The sequence below is a fragment of the Nyctereutes procyonoides genome, unplaced genomic scaffold, assembly GCF_905146905.1.
Source record: "Nyctereutes procyonoides isolate TBG_1078 unplaced genomic scaffold, NYPRO_anot_genome, whole genome shotgun sequence".
Classification (NCBI taxonomy): Eukaryota; Metazoa; Chordata; class Mammalia; order Carnivora; family Canidae; genus Nyctereutes; species Nyctereutes procyonoides.
In genome coordinates, this window is record NW_026575140.1 from 54,158,401 (window position 1) to 54,175,834 (window position 17,434).

The following is a 17,434-nucleotide window of genomic DNA, read 5'->3' on the forward strand; positions in this document are numbered from 1 at the left end:
TACCACCACCCCAATGTTTAACAAGGAACTGAGGCTCCCGTAGATTCCACGACCGGAACAGGAAGGAAGAGAAATTCAGACCCGGGCCCAGGGGTCCTTCTGCTCATGGGGGCTGCCACTTACATTCATCTCACGTCCCCATGCATGGTCCACCTCCACAGGGGAGTCCTCCTGGCCTCTCCAGCCGGGGTTGCCAATGCAGCAAATGGGCACAGAGAAAAACATTTGGGCACATTTGGGCACAGAGAAAAACAGTCGGTAAATAAGGGATTCAGGTCAAGGCCGATTATTTATCTGCTTAAAGCCTCAGTTAATACTGTCAGTGAGCCCAAGGAAATGGAAGTGTGTTTGAACGTCTCTGAAGTGTTGCATGCATTATCTGCATACCAGGGACCAGGCCCAGCCAACATTTTGACGTGCTACCACCTTGCATCCAAAAGACATGGAATCTTTCTAAAAAGGTGATGTGATTCCCCTTGATGGGGGAAAAAATAAGACCTTCTTCACACCTCTGTTTTCTCATCTTGCCTGCTTAGGAAATAATTAAGCAGGAAAGGAAAGACTCCGGAAATTGACTGCTATCATTTATTGAGCAATTACTATGGGCCAGACACCAGGGCTAACCTCCCCCAACATGCACTGTACCAGATGATCCTCAAAATGTAGACGCTATTCAGAGCCACAGTTCGCTGATGAGAAAACTAAGATTTTGCAAGGTTCGCTATATCGCCCAAGGGCACATGACTAGTAAGTGGTAAATCCAGATTTCACAGATGGGTTGGTTAAGAGGCAGAGGTTGCCTCTACACCACCAGTGATCCATGCATCCATTCACTTGTCCCTCCAACCAACGGTCTCTGAACACAAGGTTTTAGAGAGTGTTCAATATTTAGTGCAAAAACCTGCCCAAAGGGAAGCCAGCTCCCACTCAGCTACCCATTTCTTGTGACCCTCCAGAGAAGGTCATTGACATTAGCAGCTTGGAATGATTTTACATTTTTAGCAGGCAACTGTTTTGTCCCGCGAAGTCCTGAGCAGAACACCAACGCACTTCCTTAGCCCCCTGCTCTGCTCGGGGCCACAGTCTTGCTCTACCAAACCCTTGCCTTCTATCCAGCACTCTGTCCCCAAACTTGGTAGACTTTTCATCTCGGGAGCTCCAAGCCACAGAAATGCCACGGATAGGACATAGGAGATTCACCCAGCATCCAGGAAGTTCTTTTTCTGTGTCAAGGGAAGGCAAGCTGGCTGGCTTCGACCCCTAACCCTGCCCTTTCTCTTTCTGGGAGGAGCAGAAAAGCATTTCTGCTGTTGGGTAGGTATGATAAAAGACCAAACAGATAAACTATTCGATGAATAAGCTATTCTGGTTAATGTTCTTATTCCTCAGGACTAATGAGAACACTCTTGATCTTGAAGAATTTTCTAAAAGCATTCCTGCCTAATTAAGTAGAATATACTGAATATAATTAATTTTTTTTTTAAAGAATGCAACTTTCTTCCATGAGAGGGCCACCATTCTAATCTTTAGTTCTCTTTGGAAAACATTAAGCAAAATGTAGATTATTCTAGGAAATGGAGTTATTTGTGTACAAGCTGCAGGACAAACCAAGGAAGGTTGGTTTTTTTTTTTTTTTTTCAGGTTTTCTTTTTTTTTCTCTCTCTCTCTTTAAGTAAATCTCTGATGGTTACTTTTGTATTTCTCCTAGCAGCAGAATGCAGACATTCTATTCCAGTTAAATAGAATATTCTGGTTTTCTGAGTCCCAGATAATAGAGCTTTTGCTGGACACTGACACCCTGGGAAGCTAGCGTCCTCTTTGACCACATGCTCCTACCTGTTTACTGGTCAGTCGGGGCACCTTTATTCTGCAAGATGTGCACTGCGGACAATTGAAGTGAATATATTTTTAATAAACACGGACCAAGGAGAATGGCTTAATTTAGTGCTTATCCCTGGTTCTCTCACAGTCCACTTGGAAAACACAGCTGCTGGCTTTGTGTGTGCACAAGACCGCTCTCCTCATACAGAGAGGCTCCAAATGGGTGTGGACATCTCCTTTGTTGCGGTAACAATGTTTGTGCATCTGCACTGAGCTGTTCTGGGGGTCTGAGTTGTCCTGGGCACAATCGGAATTCAGCGTGGCCAATAAACATCGCAGGACCCAGGGAGGGGAGGCTCGGCCCCGGCTGCTCTGTGCTGCAGGCAAGCAGGGCAAGTTGCTCGATGGGCACCTGTCCTGGGGCTGTGGCATGCCGGCCAGCCACGAGACGGGCAGAGCATGGCTGTGCCTCCTCTGGGGCCCCCATTCACCCTTCAGGGCATCTCCCCAACGCCCACCACTCCTGGCCTCGTGAATCATGTGCAGATTTACCCAGGAGTGCAAAACTGGGTAGCATCAACATCGAGCTTAGACTTTTCCAGAAGCATCTGGATCATCTGAGCACAAATCAAAGGCCTGGGTGGGTCAGGTACAGGTACCACTTCGAGTTGGGCAAACAAAAACGTTCCCAAGATGTGTGCCCAAGCAGAGCCACTTGGGCAGCCAAGTGACAGGCAAGTTCACAAATGTTCCTGCCACTGGTTTTTTGTTGTTGTTTTTCTGATATCGTTTTCTTGACGTGCCATAGGCACAGACCTAAATGTGTAGCTGAGGCAAAATAAAGGTGGGATAGCCTCGTGGTTGAACCTGGGGATTCAGGAGCCAGAGTGCCCTGGGTTAGGGGTAGTGCTGGCCACTTCGTATGCTGGCAATCACCAGCTAGCTGCTTACGGGCCCCGTGATTCTCTCTTTGAAAAAATAGAGCTTAAATAATAAGGCCAAAAATAATGTCTACCTCTTAGAGTTATTACAGAGATTAAATGAGGTAATATTCGTAGAGCACTTAGAACAGAACCTGGCAACTAATGAACACTATAACAACCTCCTTGTGTCTGCCCAGGCTTGGGCTTTAGGACCACAACAGAAGTGTGGGTGGAAAGAGGGGCATCCCAGAGGGCTGATTCTATGACACCAGATGGGCAAAACTCTGGGTATGAGGAGCAAGCCACATGGCACACTATGGCCACGGGTCATCCTGGAAGGGACCACCCACATCCCATATTGTCCACTCGGGCCTAAGGACAGGAATGCATCTGGTCACACAGCAGTTTTCCCTGAACCCTCAACGTGGACTCTGAGAGCCAAGCGCAAAGAGAGTGTCTGTTCCTCTCTCCAAGGCCATCACAAACTGTGCTTCTGCTAGACTGCCAGAAAGCTTCGAGAGAGAGTACCACTGAAAAGCAAGGAGACTCACATCATGAACAAAACCAATCAGGATTCCAGCCGGGGCATGAAAGAGCAAAACACATGACACTAGCCAGGGCAACATTTTCTGCCAAGGATTCAGCTGGGGTTTTGTTCTTCATTCTTCCTACTTGCCTGTTTCTTTCTTTCCTTCTTTTTCCTTCCTTCCTTCCTCCCTTCCTCCCTTCCTTCCTTCCTTCCTTTCTTCTTAAAAAAAAAAAGGAATTATAAACATTATTGTTATCTCCAAGCTCAAGTACCTTCACACCAACACAACCAGCAGAAGAGTGGGGTATGCAAAAAGACCACCTAACGTCCTCTCCATTTTAATTACTTAAGCCATTCATTGGATCAACCACATTAACTGAGCACCCACTCTGTGCCAGGCACTACTCTAGGCATAAAATACAGGTGTGAACAAAACAAGCAAACACACATGTCGTCCTGACACCGTGGTCGAAGAGATGGACGAGTGCCTAGCACTGGAGACCGACCAATTCCCCAAAAGCAATCTTCAGATGTTCACAAGGCCCTTGAATGAGGTTCACGTTGCTGCTCTTGGAAATGTCACTTGGGGTTGTGTTAGAGAATTACAAGCCTACTTCTATGTGAACCACCTGCACCGTACAGGCACAAACACTTGAATCCATGTCCCAGGAAGAGCGGACTCCTAACTAGGGATGTTTACCCAAGAAAAAGGAAGACTGGGGGAAGAGGGTGTGCACTGCCATCTTCATAGAGGAGTCTTCTTTGTCTTCCAGAAAGATACATTTCCTAGGGGTTGCCCCACTGGGTATGCCTCATGCCAGGAAGTCAACGCTGGCTCTCCATAAGAAGTAACAAGAGTTCCTAAGAACCTGATAGACCGCTTCCAGGAATAGAGGGAGGCCCAGCTCTCTCGATGCACATATATGGGAGGAGGAGAACTAAAACACCCCCAAGTCCCTCCCACCCGAGAGATTCTGTAAGTTTAAGATGCTAAAAGCAAGCAATCACAGGAAGCCGTTTGCAGATAGCATTCTTACCTGACAGGAGAGTGTCAGGAAAATGCATTTTCACCCAAAGCTGTTGTATTTGAAGGTACAGATGTACACTCACGGCTTGCATGATCGCCCCCACCAAGGGATGCTGAAATCAGAATAGGGATGGAGAAGAACACACCTCCACAACCTGACAGCCCCCCACCCCACAGCCAGGCTAATGGACCAAAGCAGAAACCATGAGGGTCACCCAAGGGAGTCACCCAAGGGAGTCACTCAAGGGAATCACTCAAGATCATGAGGACCGGAAGTGATTCTGCCTCTTATCTCAGCTCCCAGGAAAACCCTGAAGTCGGCCTCAGGCCCTGGTGCCCAGCTGCTCATGCTGCAGCAAGAGGGAAAGGCGGTGAACCTTTTGGGTTGTGCCATGGTCCATAACAAAATTCTCAAAACCCAAAGAGAGAGAATGGTTCCAAATTCCAAAAACTCGGGAAAATACAAAAGAAAACAAGAGGGGCAATTAGCAGGAGCCCCCCAAGGGTATTTAAAAGGGACTTCAAAGCAGCCTAATGGTCAAGCATCACCAACTCAGCAGAAATGGGGGCAGGCTAATCCCAATCAATGAAACAGGAGTGGAAATTGTAAAACACTCTAAAGGAAATGCATTTTTACTGCTTCCCCGGCCATTGCAGGATTACAAACTAGGCTAGGGGGGAAAAAAAAAAAAACAGAAATTGATCGTTGGAGAGCTACTTCATTGAATAGATAAGAATGATTTGTAATTAGCATGCCAATCGTCTATGGAAGAGCCTGCTGGAAAAATCTGTCCTTCCGCATGGTATACGCGCCCTGCGCAATCTTTGCAGTCTTGTCCGGGTCATTAATCTGTTCATAACAGATTTTTATCCGACAGAGGAAAGAAAAACAACCTCACCCAGGTCCGATTTGGGTAAATTCGGAATTAGCAGAGTCTGAATCGATGCAGTTTAATGAAGTTACAGCAGGACAAGTTCAGGAAGGAGAGAGCCAGAGGGAGAGAGCAAAGGAACACAACCCAACAGAAGTGAGGAAGGATCAAAAGGAGGACAGATGGGAGAAACAAGCAACAGTGGACAAAGACACCAAGAGGAGCAGAGAAGAAACATTTTAATGATGGGACTTGAAAGAGGGAGAGAGAGAAGCCCACAGATCCTCTGCTAGAGACCCAGTTCCCTTTGGGAATGCTTGAGGCTGGAGGGGGGAAGGTGCTGGCATAGAGGTGGGCAAGGTGCTGGCTGATTATCTGAGAACAGAGAAGCCGTGTGATTGCCCAGAGCATCAAGAGCCACCCCAGTCCCAAATCTCAGGAAGGGGGGATCATGGCCCAGGGAAAGTTCAAACAAACTTCTCTCGAGATGCAGTCCAAAAAAGAGAGAGAGAGTGCACAGAGAGAGAGAGTTGCTAGTCTCACAGGGTGGCTGGGATCTCGATTCTTCCACCAGACCTGGAGCGGCCACAGTGTCCCCGGAGGTGGGGATCGGCACCTGTTCCTGCCCAACCGCCCAGGGGTGACAGCAAGGGTCTGTGTTCCCAAGACCTCCACAGGGAGGGGACAGGTGGGCTCTGGAACACACACCACTTAGAATGAACAGCCGCTCCTCCTCCCCCTGCGATACCTCTTGGGTTCAAATCCCTCCTTGCTGGGGCAGCAAGATCGAAGGAAGATCAAAGAGGAAGAGGGGGCATGGTGGAAAGTGTACTTCCCAGAAGAGGACATTTGGCTCAGGGAGCCGCAAATGTGTCCAGAGGACAGATGTCCTAAGTAATGAGACTTTAATGCTGGAGCTAATAGGAACAGTACACGAGACCAAATGCCAAAAAAGCAAGGAATAATGAGTGTTTGGGAAGGCTGCAGAAAGCAGCGACTCCTCTCCCAAGCGCTGGGGAGCAGGGCCAAGGCTGTAGCCGCCTAGGGCCGGGCTGGGACTTGGCCTCCAGGGTCTCCAGGTGGGGACGGTGGCCCTGGGCAAGGAGGACCAAGGATTCTCCTGTTCCTTTGAGCAGTGTGGGTCTGAGCGAGGGTAGGGACTGGAAAGGGCGCCCAGGAATCAGCCCCCTCCCTGGGGCAAGCCAAGGAAATTGCTCCCACAACCCCCCTCCATCAGGTGAGTGCCCCTCTCTGGGCCACCTGGGTGGCTCAGCAGTTGAGCATCTGCCTTTGGCTCAGGTCGCGATCCCCAAGTCCTGGGATCAAGTCCCACAGGGAACCTGCCTCTCCCTCTGCCTATATCTCTGCCTCTCTCTCTCTCTCTCTCTCTCTCTCTCTTGCTGCATCTCTCATGAATAAATAAATAAAATCTTTAAAACAAAAAAAAAAGTGAGTGCCCTTCTCAATCAGGGACACTGCCCTGGTGCCGCAGGCCAGGGTGTGAGAGCCCTGCCACTGACCCCCACCATGGCCGTGACCGTCACCACTGATCAGGAGGACAGAAGCTTGGGAGTAAAGCCCAAGGGTGCTGAGGGTTCCCTGGGAAGCCTTCCTTGGAGACTGCCTTTCAGGACAGAGGCCCCGAGGTCACAAGAAACAAGAGAAATCCTTTGGAAAGACTGAAGAATTAGGAAGCACCAGTGAGCTGGCGGGAGCTCTGTGTGCCCCCGTGCGGGGAGGGGGGTGGTGATAAATGGAGCTGTTGGGGAGCAGGAGGTCTCAGTAATTAAAACTGGGAATGGCCCGAGGTCCATCCTCACGCCCCCAGATCACTTCTCCCTGGCGCCTCTATGACTCGGGAGCTGGGACTTTGTGCAGAGTTGCCCCAGGGATCTGCCAATACTGTCAAGGTTTGTTGTTTTTGTTGTTTCGCCCCTGGAATCAGGGTGTTTTGCTTTGCTTTCGTGTTTCCACCTTTTCTTCACGCTGCCCTCCCCATCCTTGGCCAACATAATCCATTCTTGACAACAAGCCTTTGCACCACCCTGGTGGCTTCATGCCCTGCAGGCACTGTGAGCGAGGCCACCAGCCCTGTTCTGCGGTACCCTGGTCTGCAGGGCAGCAGGCACCCCCATTTCTCACCGTGGCAACGCGTGCCAGGGCATGGGGCAGAGGGGTCTTCGTTTTCTCAGGGAACCTGAGCATCACTGACCCGGTTACATCTGGGAAGGTGAGAGCTTGACTGGCCCCCAAAGGAGATGGAGGCTGGTGATGTTCTAGCTGTGTGACCTTGGGGAAGTTACTAAGCCTCTCTGAGTTGATGCCCTCGTCTGTTCAATAGGCATCTCTCCCTTGAGGGTAAAGGAAAGATGCAGTGGGAGAGTCTGTCGAGTACATAGCAGGGCTCTGGGCACAGAGCAAGCCCTGGAGATGGGAGCTCTCCCGAGCCTCTCCCTACCACCTCCTTTGCTTCATCCACGTGACCTTGAGGCCTCCTCTGAGGCCTCTGGCTCTCCTTGGCGCCAGCTCTCTGCAGGTGCACAGGCAACAGGGCTATGTAAGCATCCGGGAAACAGGTCTCCCCCGATCCCGACCTTTGAGCACAAGAAGGGGGATTCCCAGCCACAGAGCCGAGCTGACTCCTCCCGAGTGTCCACTTGGTGTCTGCAGGGGCCAGAGGCTGTGCCCCAGCCCACGTAGTGGGGGTGCCACCACCCACCAGCTCCTGATGAAGAAGAGCAATGCCAGCCCCCGCTACAGCAGCACAGTGGCTGCTTCTCCAACTACATCAAGGAAAATTTAGCGACAAACAGCACCAGTGGCCCCTTGTCACCTGCCCCTAAAATCAGCCCACCCCATGCTCACTCCATTTCTGTGATCAATCTGGTACAATAAGTGCACTCTTCGTGGTGGGGGGGTGGGGTCTAGGGATGCAGTAAATGCACGGACCACGCTCACTGGAAGCTCCCCACCTCCCTGCATGTGCAAACATTTCTGCCTCATCGATGGCTGGCTGGCCCCAGTGGGGACCTCACGTGAAAGCCAGACTGCAGAGGTGATGGCATCCACATGCACCGGAGGGAGGCCAAGGTGCAGCTCCAGCTCTGACCCCACGCTCAGCTGCATGCATCCCCAAGAAACTGGGTCCTTCTACCCTCAGAATCAAATTAGGTATCTAAATTGAGCTATCTGTCTGCTTATCTGGTGAACAAATGTGGGGCATTCTTTTTCTTTCTTTCTCTCCCTTTCTGGGCAGTTATTTGAACTCTTTCTGGCTCATTCGACTCCTTTCTTGGAGCAGCTCCTCCACGGTCTGCCCCGACACCCCAACAGGACCTGAGGCTGATTTTGTCGAGGCTGGTTATATCCCTCCACGTACAGGGTGGTCCCTGCAAAGTGGCCACCGTGGCAAGCCGGGCTCGGCTTGTGCAGGGCCGGCCGCCGGTTACTGGAACGCCTCTTCTGGGCTCAGCCTCTGGGGACAGCTGACGGGGCTCCTAGGAGAGCAGCTCTCATTACTGGAGGCACTCGTTCTCTCTGCAAATAACTGGCCGATCACCGAGTCCATTCATCGTCCCCGGCCCCATGACTTATCGCCACTTACAAGAATCAGATCTACCCCTAAGAGGATAAAAATATGTACCATTACAGACAGAATGACATGCCACGGGCTCTGAGAACACTTCTAGGAGGGGAACAATGGCCACATTTTCTGGAGAAGAGTCAGCACGGGGCCTCCCAAGGTGATTGTTCAGAAGGAGGACACATTTAGGATACGTACATGTCCTGGTTCTTTCAGAGTTACAATCAGGTACATTGCAGGACACAGGCCCCAAGTTGCATACCATAGAGATGAGTCCCACAGAACAATGGGACCTGAATTTCCAGCTTCATTAGCCATCCTTCTCTAGACCCCTCACCTTGTACTCACCCTGTCCCTGGGGGAGCATGGTCCAGTGCAGAGAAGGAGGAATGTCAGAGGGAGCCATCCTAGAGGACAAACATTAAATCCCCCTGCCCCCACCCACTGGGCCATGGGGTGCCTGGAGGTCTCTGGTGGTTTCTAGCAAACCTGAGACTCATTGAACCTGGTAGGTGTCAGCATCCCCGTCCACCCCTCCATCTCTGGGATGGACAGAAAGCATCCAGAGACCATATCCTGAATTACAGAGGTCTGCCCATGGTTTTACTGGGTGGTCCATTGCTGTGGTTCACAACTTTCGAGCTTGCACCGCATCCCCCTGCTTCGATGGGCTGCGTTACTATGATCTCACTAAAGGATCGTACTTAGATCAGGTTGGTGCTCCTCTGCAAAGGGACATGGAGGAAACTGCGAAGAGGATCGGCAGAGAAATGCTTTTAGGGGATGGTTGAACTGAATAAGGAATGATCCCAATAATGTAGGGAAGCAAGAGAGGGGAGAAGGCTGTCACTCTCATCTCTCAACATCTGGAAGTTATCTGGCGGCTACTAAGAAACGGGTGTGTAAAGCCACTGTAGGTGCTCGCTGCACACTGGCAGGAGCATGCGTGGGCCCAGGATGCAGCCTCTGCCCCTCCAAACCTTTCACCCCTGTTTCCTCAAGGGCTTCGAGGTCTAGCTCACCACCTGCTAGCTGGGGACCCCTGGCATTGTGATCTGGCCTCCCTGGGCATCGCCTCACCTATAAAGTCAGGAAGTGAGACTACATGGTTTGCCCATGACAAAAATTCTACAATTACCCTGACTACAAAATAATAAAAAGAATGGTTGACCCATGAATGAAGCGGTGGGGGGCGGGGCAACAACCCCCTCCCCATGCAGGTGAAAATCCAAGGATAATTTTTGACTCCCCAAAAACTTAACTACTAAGAGCCTCCTGCTGATCAGGAGCCTTACCAACAACACAGCAGCCAACCCGTACTCTGCACGTTATGTGTCACATATGCTGTATTCTAACAATAAAGTAAGTCGAAGAGAAGAAAACGTTAAGAAAATCCATTTACTGTTCTGCACTTTATTTATTGAAAGAAACATCTGAGGGCGCATGGCTGGCTCAGTCGGGAAAGCATGTGACTGTTGATCTCAGGGTTGTGAGTCCGAGCCCCATGTCAGGCATAGAGCCTACTTAAAAAAACAAAAGGTAGAATAAAACTGAAAAAATAAATCTGCATAAAGGTAGACACGTGCAGTTCAGACCCATGTTGTTCAAGGGTCAACTGTATTACTCTGCGTTTTCAGGATGTTTTGGTTTTACTTCTAGAGATAAAAGAAGACCAGACCGGGGGTGGGAGGCTGGGGGTATGTGTGCAATCTATCCTAAACAGGGGTGAAATAAGCCAAGGAACAGAGAGCCTCTGAGGGCTTATGGGTAAACCCTTGCATCAAGCCGTCTTCCCCGTCCACACTACCTTCTAGAAACATGAGGTCAGAAATGTGACTCAGGGAAAAATAATGGGCTGGAGTTTCCCAAGACAGTGAAATGTTGAGGGGGTGGTAGGTGGGGATTCACATCAGAAGATATTTTAAAAACAAATTTAACCCAGGCTCTAATAGAATCCATCAGAGCCCCTTCCACATTGCCAATCTGAGACACTTTACCTACAAGCTCAGAAGGCAATTTTGTGGTTCAACAGGATGGACGTCTTCAAGGGATAGAACCAGTATCGTTAAGTAAGACACAGTGCGCCTGAATTCACTGTAATTTAAAAAAATGGATTATGCAGCATGCTGCACGGGGCGCGGGGGCCAAGGAGGGAGGTGAGGGGCGACGTCCCATGGCCAGTGGCTGGGTGTGCTTTCCAGCCTGCCCTGGGGATTCTCACTCACTTTTGGAAAGGCAGCCAGAAAAGTTAAGATCTAAGGGCGATCCATCCCGCCGGGTCCGGAGAAGTCAGGCAGTGAGAGGGGGAAGGCTGAAACCTGCTTGGGTGCAGCTCCCTTCTATTCTGGATCCTCCTCGGGCATGTCTGCCCAGGGCTGGTGAATTAACCTCTTTCCATCAGCTCCCGTCTTCGGCTGTCTGAACCACTGCCTCCTGCACAACTGATCTGAATCAACTGCAGAATCAATCTGATCTCTTATTAAAACAGGTTGAAAACAGTGAATTGGACTTTTCTCCACCTGTGTCTCAGCAGCCTAGCGCTATGGGGAATCTCTCGGTATGCTGGCAGCAGATTCCTCCCAAGGAATGCGCTCTGAGTCTGGGGTGGGGCTGTGGGTGGTGAACACGGACACGGGTGCATGCCCTCTGGGCCGGGGCGAGATGGGAGAGGACACAAAGGCAGCAAGCGACGGCCCAGGCAGGACTATCAAAGTGCCAGATTTCTGAAGAGTAGTTTGCACGGCTGAGCTGCTAAATCAAGAATGAGCTCTGCTGGCCTCGTGTGTCCAAGGTAACATCCACCTGGAAGGCTTTAGGGATTTGGTTTGAGGCATACCTTGCCCACGGCAGGTGAGCGGGGCTCATCTGTGCAATGAAGGCATTTGCATGTAGCCCAGGACCTGGGCACATCTGCTTCTCATCCCATTACCTTCCTCCCTGTCTTTGCCTCTATCTTCCTGGTGTCGTTCTCTAGCCCCTCATCCAGGAGCCTCCTTAAATTCTTCTACAATTTTACTCCTTTCCCTACGTGCATTTTTTTTTTCCCTTCCAAGGCAATAGAAAACACGCAAGGCTCAAGACCTTCGCTCCAAGGCAAGACGTTTTTTCCCCCTGTCCTTCCAACTGCTCTATTTGAAGAAAAAAAAAAATTTGACTCTCTGTTTAGATCAATTCATTACAGTGAGCTCACAGTGCCTCAAAAAATGGGAGTGTCTGGGGATGATGTGACAGTTCATTGCCTGGGAACCTAGGAAGAGAATTCACGAGATCCGCCAGCAAAGGGGTCCTGCTCTTGAAGTTGATGTGGTCTGTGAGCACAAAACCGGCCTCTTTGGGTTTGCCATTAATTTCTAAGAGGGGGAAAAGTGGAACAAAGTGTTCTCTTGATTCCTCTGGAAAGAAGCAGAGGAGCCTAAAGACAAAGGACCCTACTAATGGTTGTAGGGTCACCTCCTGACACTTTTTCCTTTTTCCTGGTAACATCTGCTAAGGTTCCTCTGCCTGAAACCCTGAGCATGACCCCCACCCCCACCCTAAATTCCTCCATCCCCCCCATCCCTGTACCGCGGGAGGACCCAGGGCATCCCTGGCTGTACCACCTACACCTACAACACCCTAATAGCTTCCTGCCCCATCAGCTAAGTAGCCATTTCATAAAAGATCAAAAAAAAAAAAAAAAAAAAAGCCAGAGTTTCTTGCTTGGAGATGCTCATCTCCAGGACACTAATGAATCAACTCTAGGCGAGGAGGAGGAAGGTATGAATGGTTTGAATGGGAGACAGCTCATTGGGGCCGTTTCCTGGGAGAAGATGGACAGCCCCTCATGGAACAAACAGCCCCAGGAAGCACCACAAAAAGCGCTCACGAAGCATTAAACTCGGTGCATGCCTGTGGTTTCTCAATTGAGTCTCAGCACCGGGAAGGTGACTGGGGGAAGGTGAGGTCGAGATCCGGGTGGGAAATGGGGCTCTGGCTGGCAAAGGTGGGCCCCCCCACGCCCAGGGGCTCCCCAGATGCAGAGCACGGCTCGGCTTCTGGTCCCTTTGGTCTCCTCTGGCCATCTCCTCCTCCTCCCTGGGGTCCAGCTGATGTGACTCTGCTCATATGGTCAAATCACCAGAGAGCAGAGAGTCTCCCCTACGGACACTGGCTTCTCCTACAGAAACAGGATGGCAACGTCTAATCACTTCTGGAAAAGACTAAATCTGCTCTTCCCTGCGGGGGCCAGAGCAGCAAAAGGAAGCCCAGCTCTAAGGAATGTGTGCCATGGGCAGGCGCAGGGCTGACCAGCCTGGGGACATAGGCAGAGGCAGATGGCTGATCTCAGGGCAGCAGCCTCCTTCCTCTTCACCCCTGCCAACCCTCCCACAAACATCCCCTTCAATGAAGCATCTCTCCTCCCTCGGCCCCGGCCTCTGCCTGCCCAACTACCATCTCCAGAGAGAGGATCACACGTTGGAGAAAAAAAAAAAATCCTTCACCTTTTCAGAAAGGAAACGTCTCTGCTGAACTATTTCAAGGCACATGGAACCTAACGCACGTCCCACTTCCTCCGTGACCCCTGGAGAGGGTCCATCCTTTCTTTTCCCCACTCTCCTCCTGGGGAAAACTCATTAGGTAGGACTATTTATCTCTTCTCTTTTCCCTACTCGGGTTCCCAATGGGACCATCTGCACCAAACACTGCCTAGAATGGCAAGCTGTGTGACCTCTGAGGTGGGAGCCAAGTAAGACCAGTGGTGGTAACACACCCAGGAGTTGGGGAGCAGCCTGGGAGGGGAAAAGTCAGGATGGGACGCTGTTGTGCCTGAGTCATCCAAAGCTGGATGAGGAGGTGCCTTCCCCTGCCCCAAGGTCACTCGTGGAGTGTCCTCGAGGGACGGCGGCTCATGCTCTGTCCCCTTCCCCCAAAGAGAGTCAGGCGTTGTCCCCTACCTAACAAGCACCAGCATGACGGTTTCCAAAGCACTGAGCAGGCAATGCTACAGCTGTTGGAAGAGAAGCTGTGAACTGAATAAAATCAGGAGGTGAATTTGAGGGAGAAACATCCCATATTTACATCCTGGCCTAAAGCTGAACTCATCCCCCATCCATGGATTGCTTCCTTCCCCGGCCCCGAGGAGAAACTGCTCCAAAAGCCAACACCAGTCACTGAGCCACACACCTGTACACAAAGGAGTCACCCTAGTTTGGATTTGGGGGAGGGGTCACGGTGATACAGAGGGGGCAAAAACACTCAGAGGGACCATGACATCTCCAGGGTCAAGAGCCAGTAGAACAGAGGCCAGGGACAGCATCCAAAGCCCATCAGTATCCTGCCAGGTGATGAGGAATACATTTGGTAGGTGGTGGCAAGGTCAGGGCAGGGGGGGTGGGGGCTGCGGGGGCTCAGTCTAAGAAGACAAAGGCTCAGAGAAGAAAGAAGCCAAGAGAAAGGTTTGTGGGAATCAACCAGCAGGAGGTCACATAGTGGCCAGAGTTGGGGGTAGGGGGAGGAATGGGAGACCAGGAGAAAGCGAAGAGGAACAAGGCTCTGGGCCTGGAGGTAGGCAGAGGAGGGATAAGGACCAGGTACATCTGCTTCAGGAAGGTGCTTTCCCCACTGGCTATTCCTTCTCTGCTTTGCAAGGTGAGCCAAGAGGGAGAACCCTTCACCAGACCAGACCCAAAGGAGACACGGGGCTGAGCGCACACCATTTGTCACAATTCCTCCATCAGTGCCCAGGACCAGCCAGGCACAGAATCTCACTTATCCTTCAGGATAAGATGGGGTGGGATAGGGCCCAGTGGTACCTTGGGGTAGTGGGTGAGATTATTTTTTTTAAAGATTGTATTTTTTCATGAGAGGCACAGAGAGAGAGGCAGAGACAAAGGCAGAGGAAGAGAAGCAGGCTCCCTGCGGGGAGCCCGATAGGGGTGGGGGCAATCCCAGAACCCCGGGATCACGGCAGTGAGCTGAAGGCAGATGCTCAACCCCTGAGCCCAGCCAGGTACCCAGCAGGTGTGGATTATAAACGGGTCTGCTTTTGGAAGCACCCAGTTCTGACCCTCAAATATGTATGTCAATACTGAAATACCCACACATCGTGTGCTTGACTCAGTAAGACCTGCCAGGGAGTATTCATCTTTTCTCAAAATCTTCAAAGGACGAAAAAAAAAAATCATGCCCAGAAATTTCTATCTGCCTTTTTCTCTCTTCATCAAGGTACGGCTGATTAATGTCCAACGGCAGCAAGGGGAAGAAGGCTTTCGGGCGGAAAGGATAATAAGCTGAGTGTAGAGACGAGCTTATGGTATATAGTTCAGGGTAGGAGGGGCCTGCTTGGCTCACTCAGAAGCAGGACTGGACTGGGGAAAGGGGTGGGGGGGGGGGTCCTGGTCACCAGGGCAGTGCCCAAACCATGTGCCAAAAATGGACACATGTCCCGGGGCAGGGTTTGTTCCCTGAAAGACTCTGCTGAACCAAGTCCAGCCATCCATCATCATGAGGGGACTGGAAGCAGAGCTAACTTTGCCTCCCCTGGGTGCATCGTTTGCTGACTTGTGAGGAGAGGCCGGTTTCCTCTTCTTGGGGCTCTGGCTTCCCTCCGGACTCACTGGGAGCCGGGGTGGTGGGCTGGGAGGCAGGCAGGGTGGGGCCGGGCACTACCATATCTTGAGCTCTCCGCATTAAGTTTTGGGAGGAGGCTGCCCCCACCGCCCCCCAAACGTGAGCAGGGAAAAGGCTGCCCACCCGGCTTAACACAGCAAGAATGTTAACTCAGAGGAGAGTTCTGCCTACAGGGTTTTAAAGAACAAGTCCTCCAGTCTCGGCAGGAAAATAAGCAGCCCACTCGGGCAGGAGGCAGTGAGGAGACACCATCTGCCCTTGGTCAACACGGAATGGATAAATCTCCACCCCTTCTTACCCGGGAGGCATCCCTTCTGCATCACCCCCGGTTCCACACCGAGAACCTCCAGCTTATGCTAAATCACTTGGTACTCCCTCCTGTAGGCTTCCAACATTGTGCAATATCCCACACCCGAGAAGATGTGCTGCTTAGACTCAAAACACCAAAGGCGACGAGGAGCGTACCCCAGAGTGCCCACTTTGTCCTGAAAGCCAAACCCGGGGCCCCCACCCCTACCCCCTGATCCAGGCTTACAGGGTTTGTAAAATTCTTAGACTCAAACTTCATGGACTCCACCGCTCCTCACTTTGCCCGGTAATCCCCCCCGGCCCGTACCACCAAAGCATGCGTTCTGGACTCTGAAGAAATGGTGAAAAGAAGCAAGCCGGGATTTAGCTGCCAGTCAAGGGAGCAAGGGAGCAACTGGTCCTAGAGGGAGAGTCAGAGCGAGGTGGTGGTACCCAGGGTGGAGAAGACAGGGGGCCGCGCGCGTTAAGAGAGGCGCGGTGGCGGGAGGCCGGGGCCGGGGCCGGGCACCGGGACGGGGCACCGGGACCGGGCACCGGGACCGGGCACGCGCTCCCGGCGGCCGCCCGCACCCCCGCTCGCGCGCTCGCCCTCTCACCTGTGAATGTTCATTTCCCGCGGAGGGCGGTGGGCCTTGTCATAGGAGACCTTGGCGAAGACGCCGGCCACGATGACGAAGGCGATCACCCCGCAGGTGATGTAGACGGTGAAGTTGGTCTTGTCCTTCTCCGGGTCGTACTTGTTCTCGGGCCCCGGCGACACCACCTTGGTGCTGGGCGTCTGCACCCACACCGGGCTCTGGTAGTTGGTGCACTGGCGCTGGTCCAGCTTCTCGTGGCGCTTCTTGCAGCAGAAGCGGTAGTAGCAGGTGCCGCAGCAGTACAGGTAGCCGCTCTCGCTGTTGTTGCACTCGAACTCCTTGTCGTACTGGCCGCTCACGTCGTAGTAGCCCCAGCACGTCTCGTAGGTGACGGCCGCGCTGGCCGCCGCCACCGCCCCCGCCGCCGCCCCCGCCGCCGCCGCCCCCGCGGGCTGCCCCCGCCGGCCCCCCGCGTCCGCGCCGCCGGGCGCCCGGGCGGTGCCGTTGAGCTCGCGGCCGCCCCGGGCCAGGGCGCCCCCGGGCCGCCGGCCCCCGACGGCAGCGGCGCCCGCGCTCAGGGTCCGGTTGGCGGCGCGGCCGCGGGCGGCGCGGGCGCCGGGCAGCAGGTGCAGGGACTCCAGCGAGAGCAGCAGCAGCAGCAGCAGGAGGAGGCGCCGCAGCGCCATGGCGGGGCCGGCCGGGCGGGCGGGCGGGCGGGCTTCCGCGGCAGGCCGAGCTCGAAGGCGGCGGGCGGGCGGGCGGGCGGTCAGCGGCGCCGGGGCGATGGCGCCATCGAGGCGCGGGCTGCTCGGGCTGCTCGGGCGCTCACGCTGCGCGGCCGCTCCGCGCTCCCCCTGCGGGCTCGGCGCGCCTCCCGGGCAGCCCCATCCCCCGCCGGCGGCGGCGCGGCTCAGGCGGGACCCGAAGCGCGGCTCCGGGCGGCGGCGGCGGCGGCGGCGTGGTCCCGTCCGGGCGGGTCCTGCGGGACGAGACCGGGAGCCGGTCACGGGGCGGGGCGGGGCGGGGCGGGGGCGCGCAGCCCTCGAGGAGCCCGGCCCGGCCGGAGGGGCCCGGCGGCCCGGCAGCGCGCTCCCGCTGTGGGCTGGCTCCGGGACGGAGCGGGGGGCGCGGGGGTGCGGGGGGCGCGGGGGGCGCGGGGGGCGCGGGGGGCGCGGGGGCCGGC

The 17,434-nt window shown here is 53.4% G+C and overlaps 1 protein-coding gene across 4 annotated transcripts in view; it reads right to left on the reverse strand.

The window, feature by feature from the left end:
• The window catches only part of SHISA6 (shisa family member 6), a 276,516-nt gene extending 259,579 nt beyond the window's left edge, over nt 1-16,937 (reverse strand). For all 4 annotated transcript variants that reach the window (XM_055306314.1, XM_055306313.1, XM_055306312.1 and 1 more), the window contains exon 1: nt 16,270-16,937. In XM_055306314.1, the coding sequence (XP_055162289.1) occupies nt 16,270-16,937 (668 nt within the window). The remainder of the gene's footprint in view (nt 1-16,269) is intronic.
• Between the last annotated feature and the right edge of the window lie 497 nt (nt 16,938-17,434).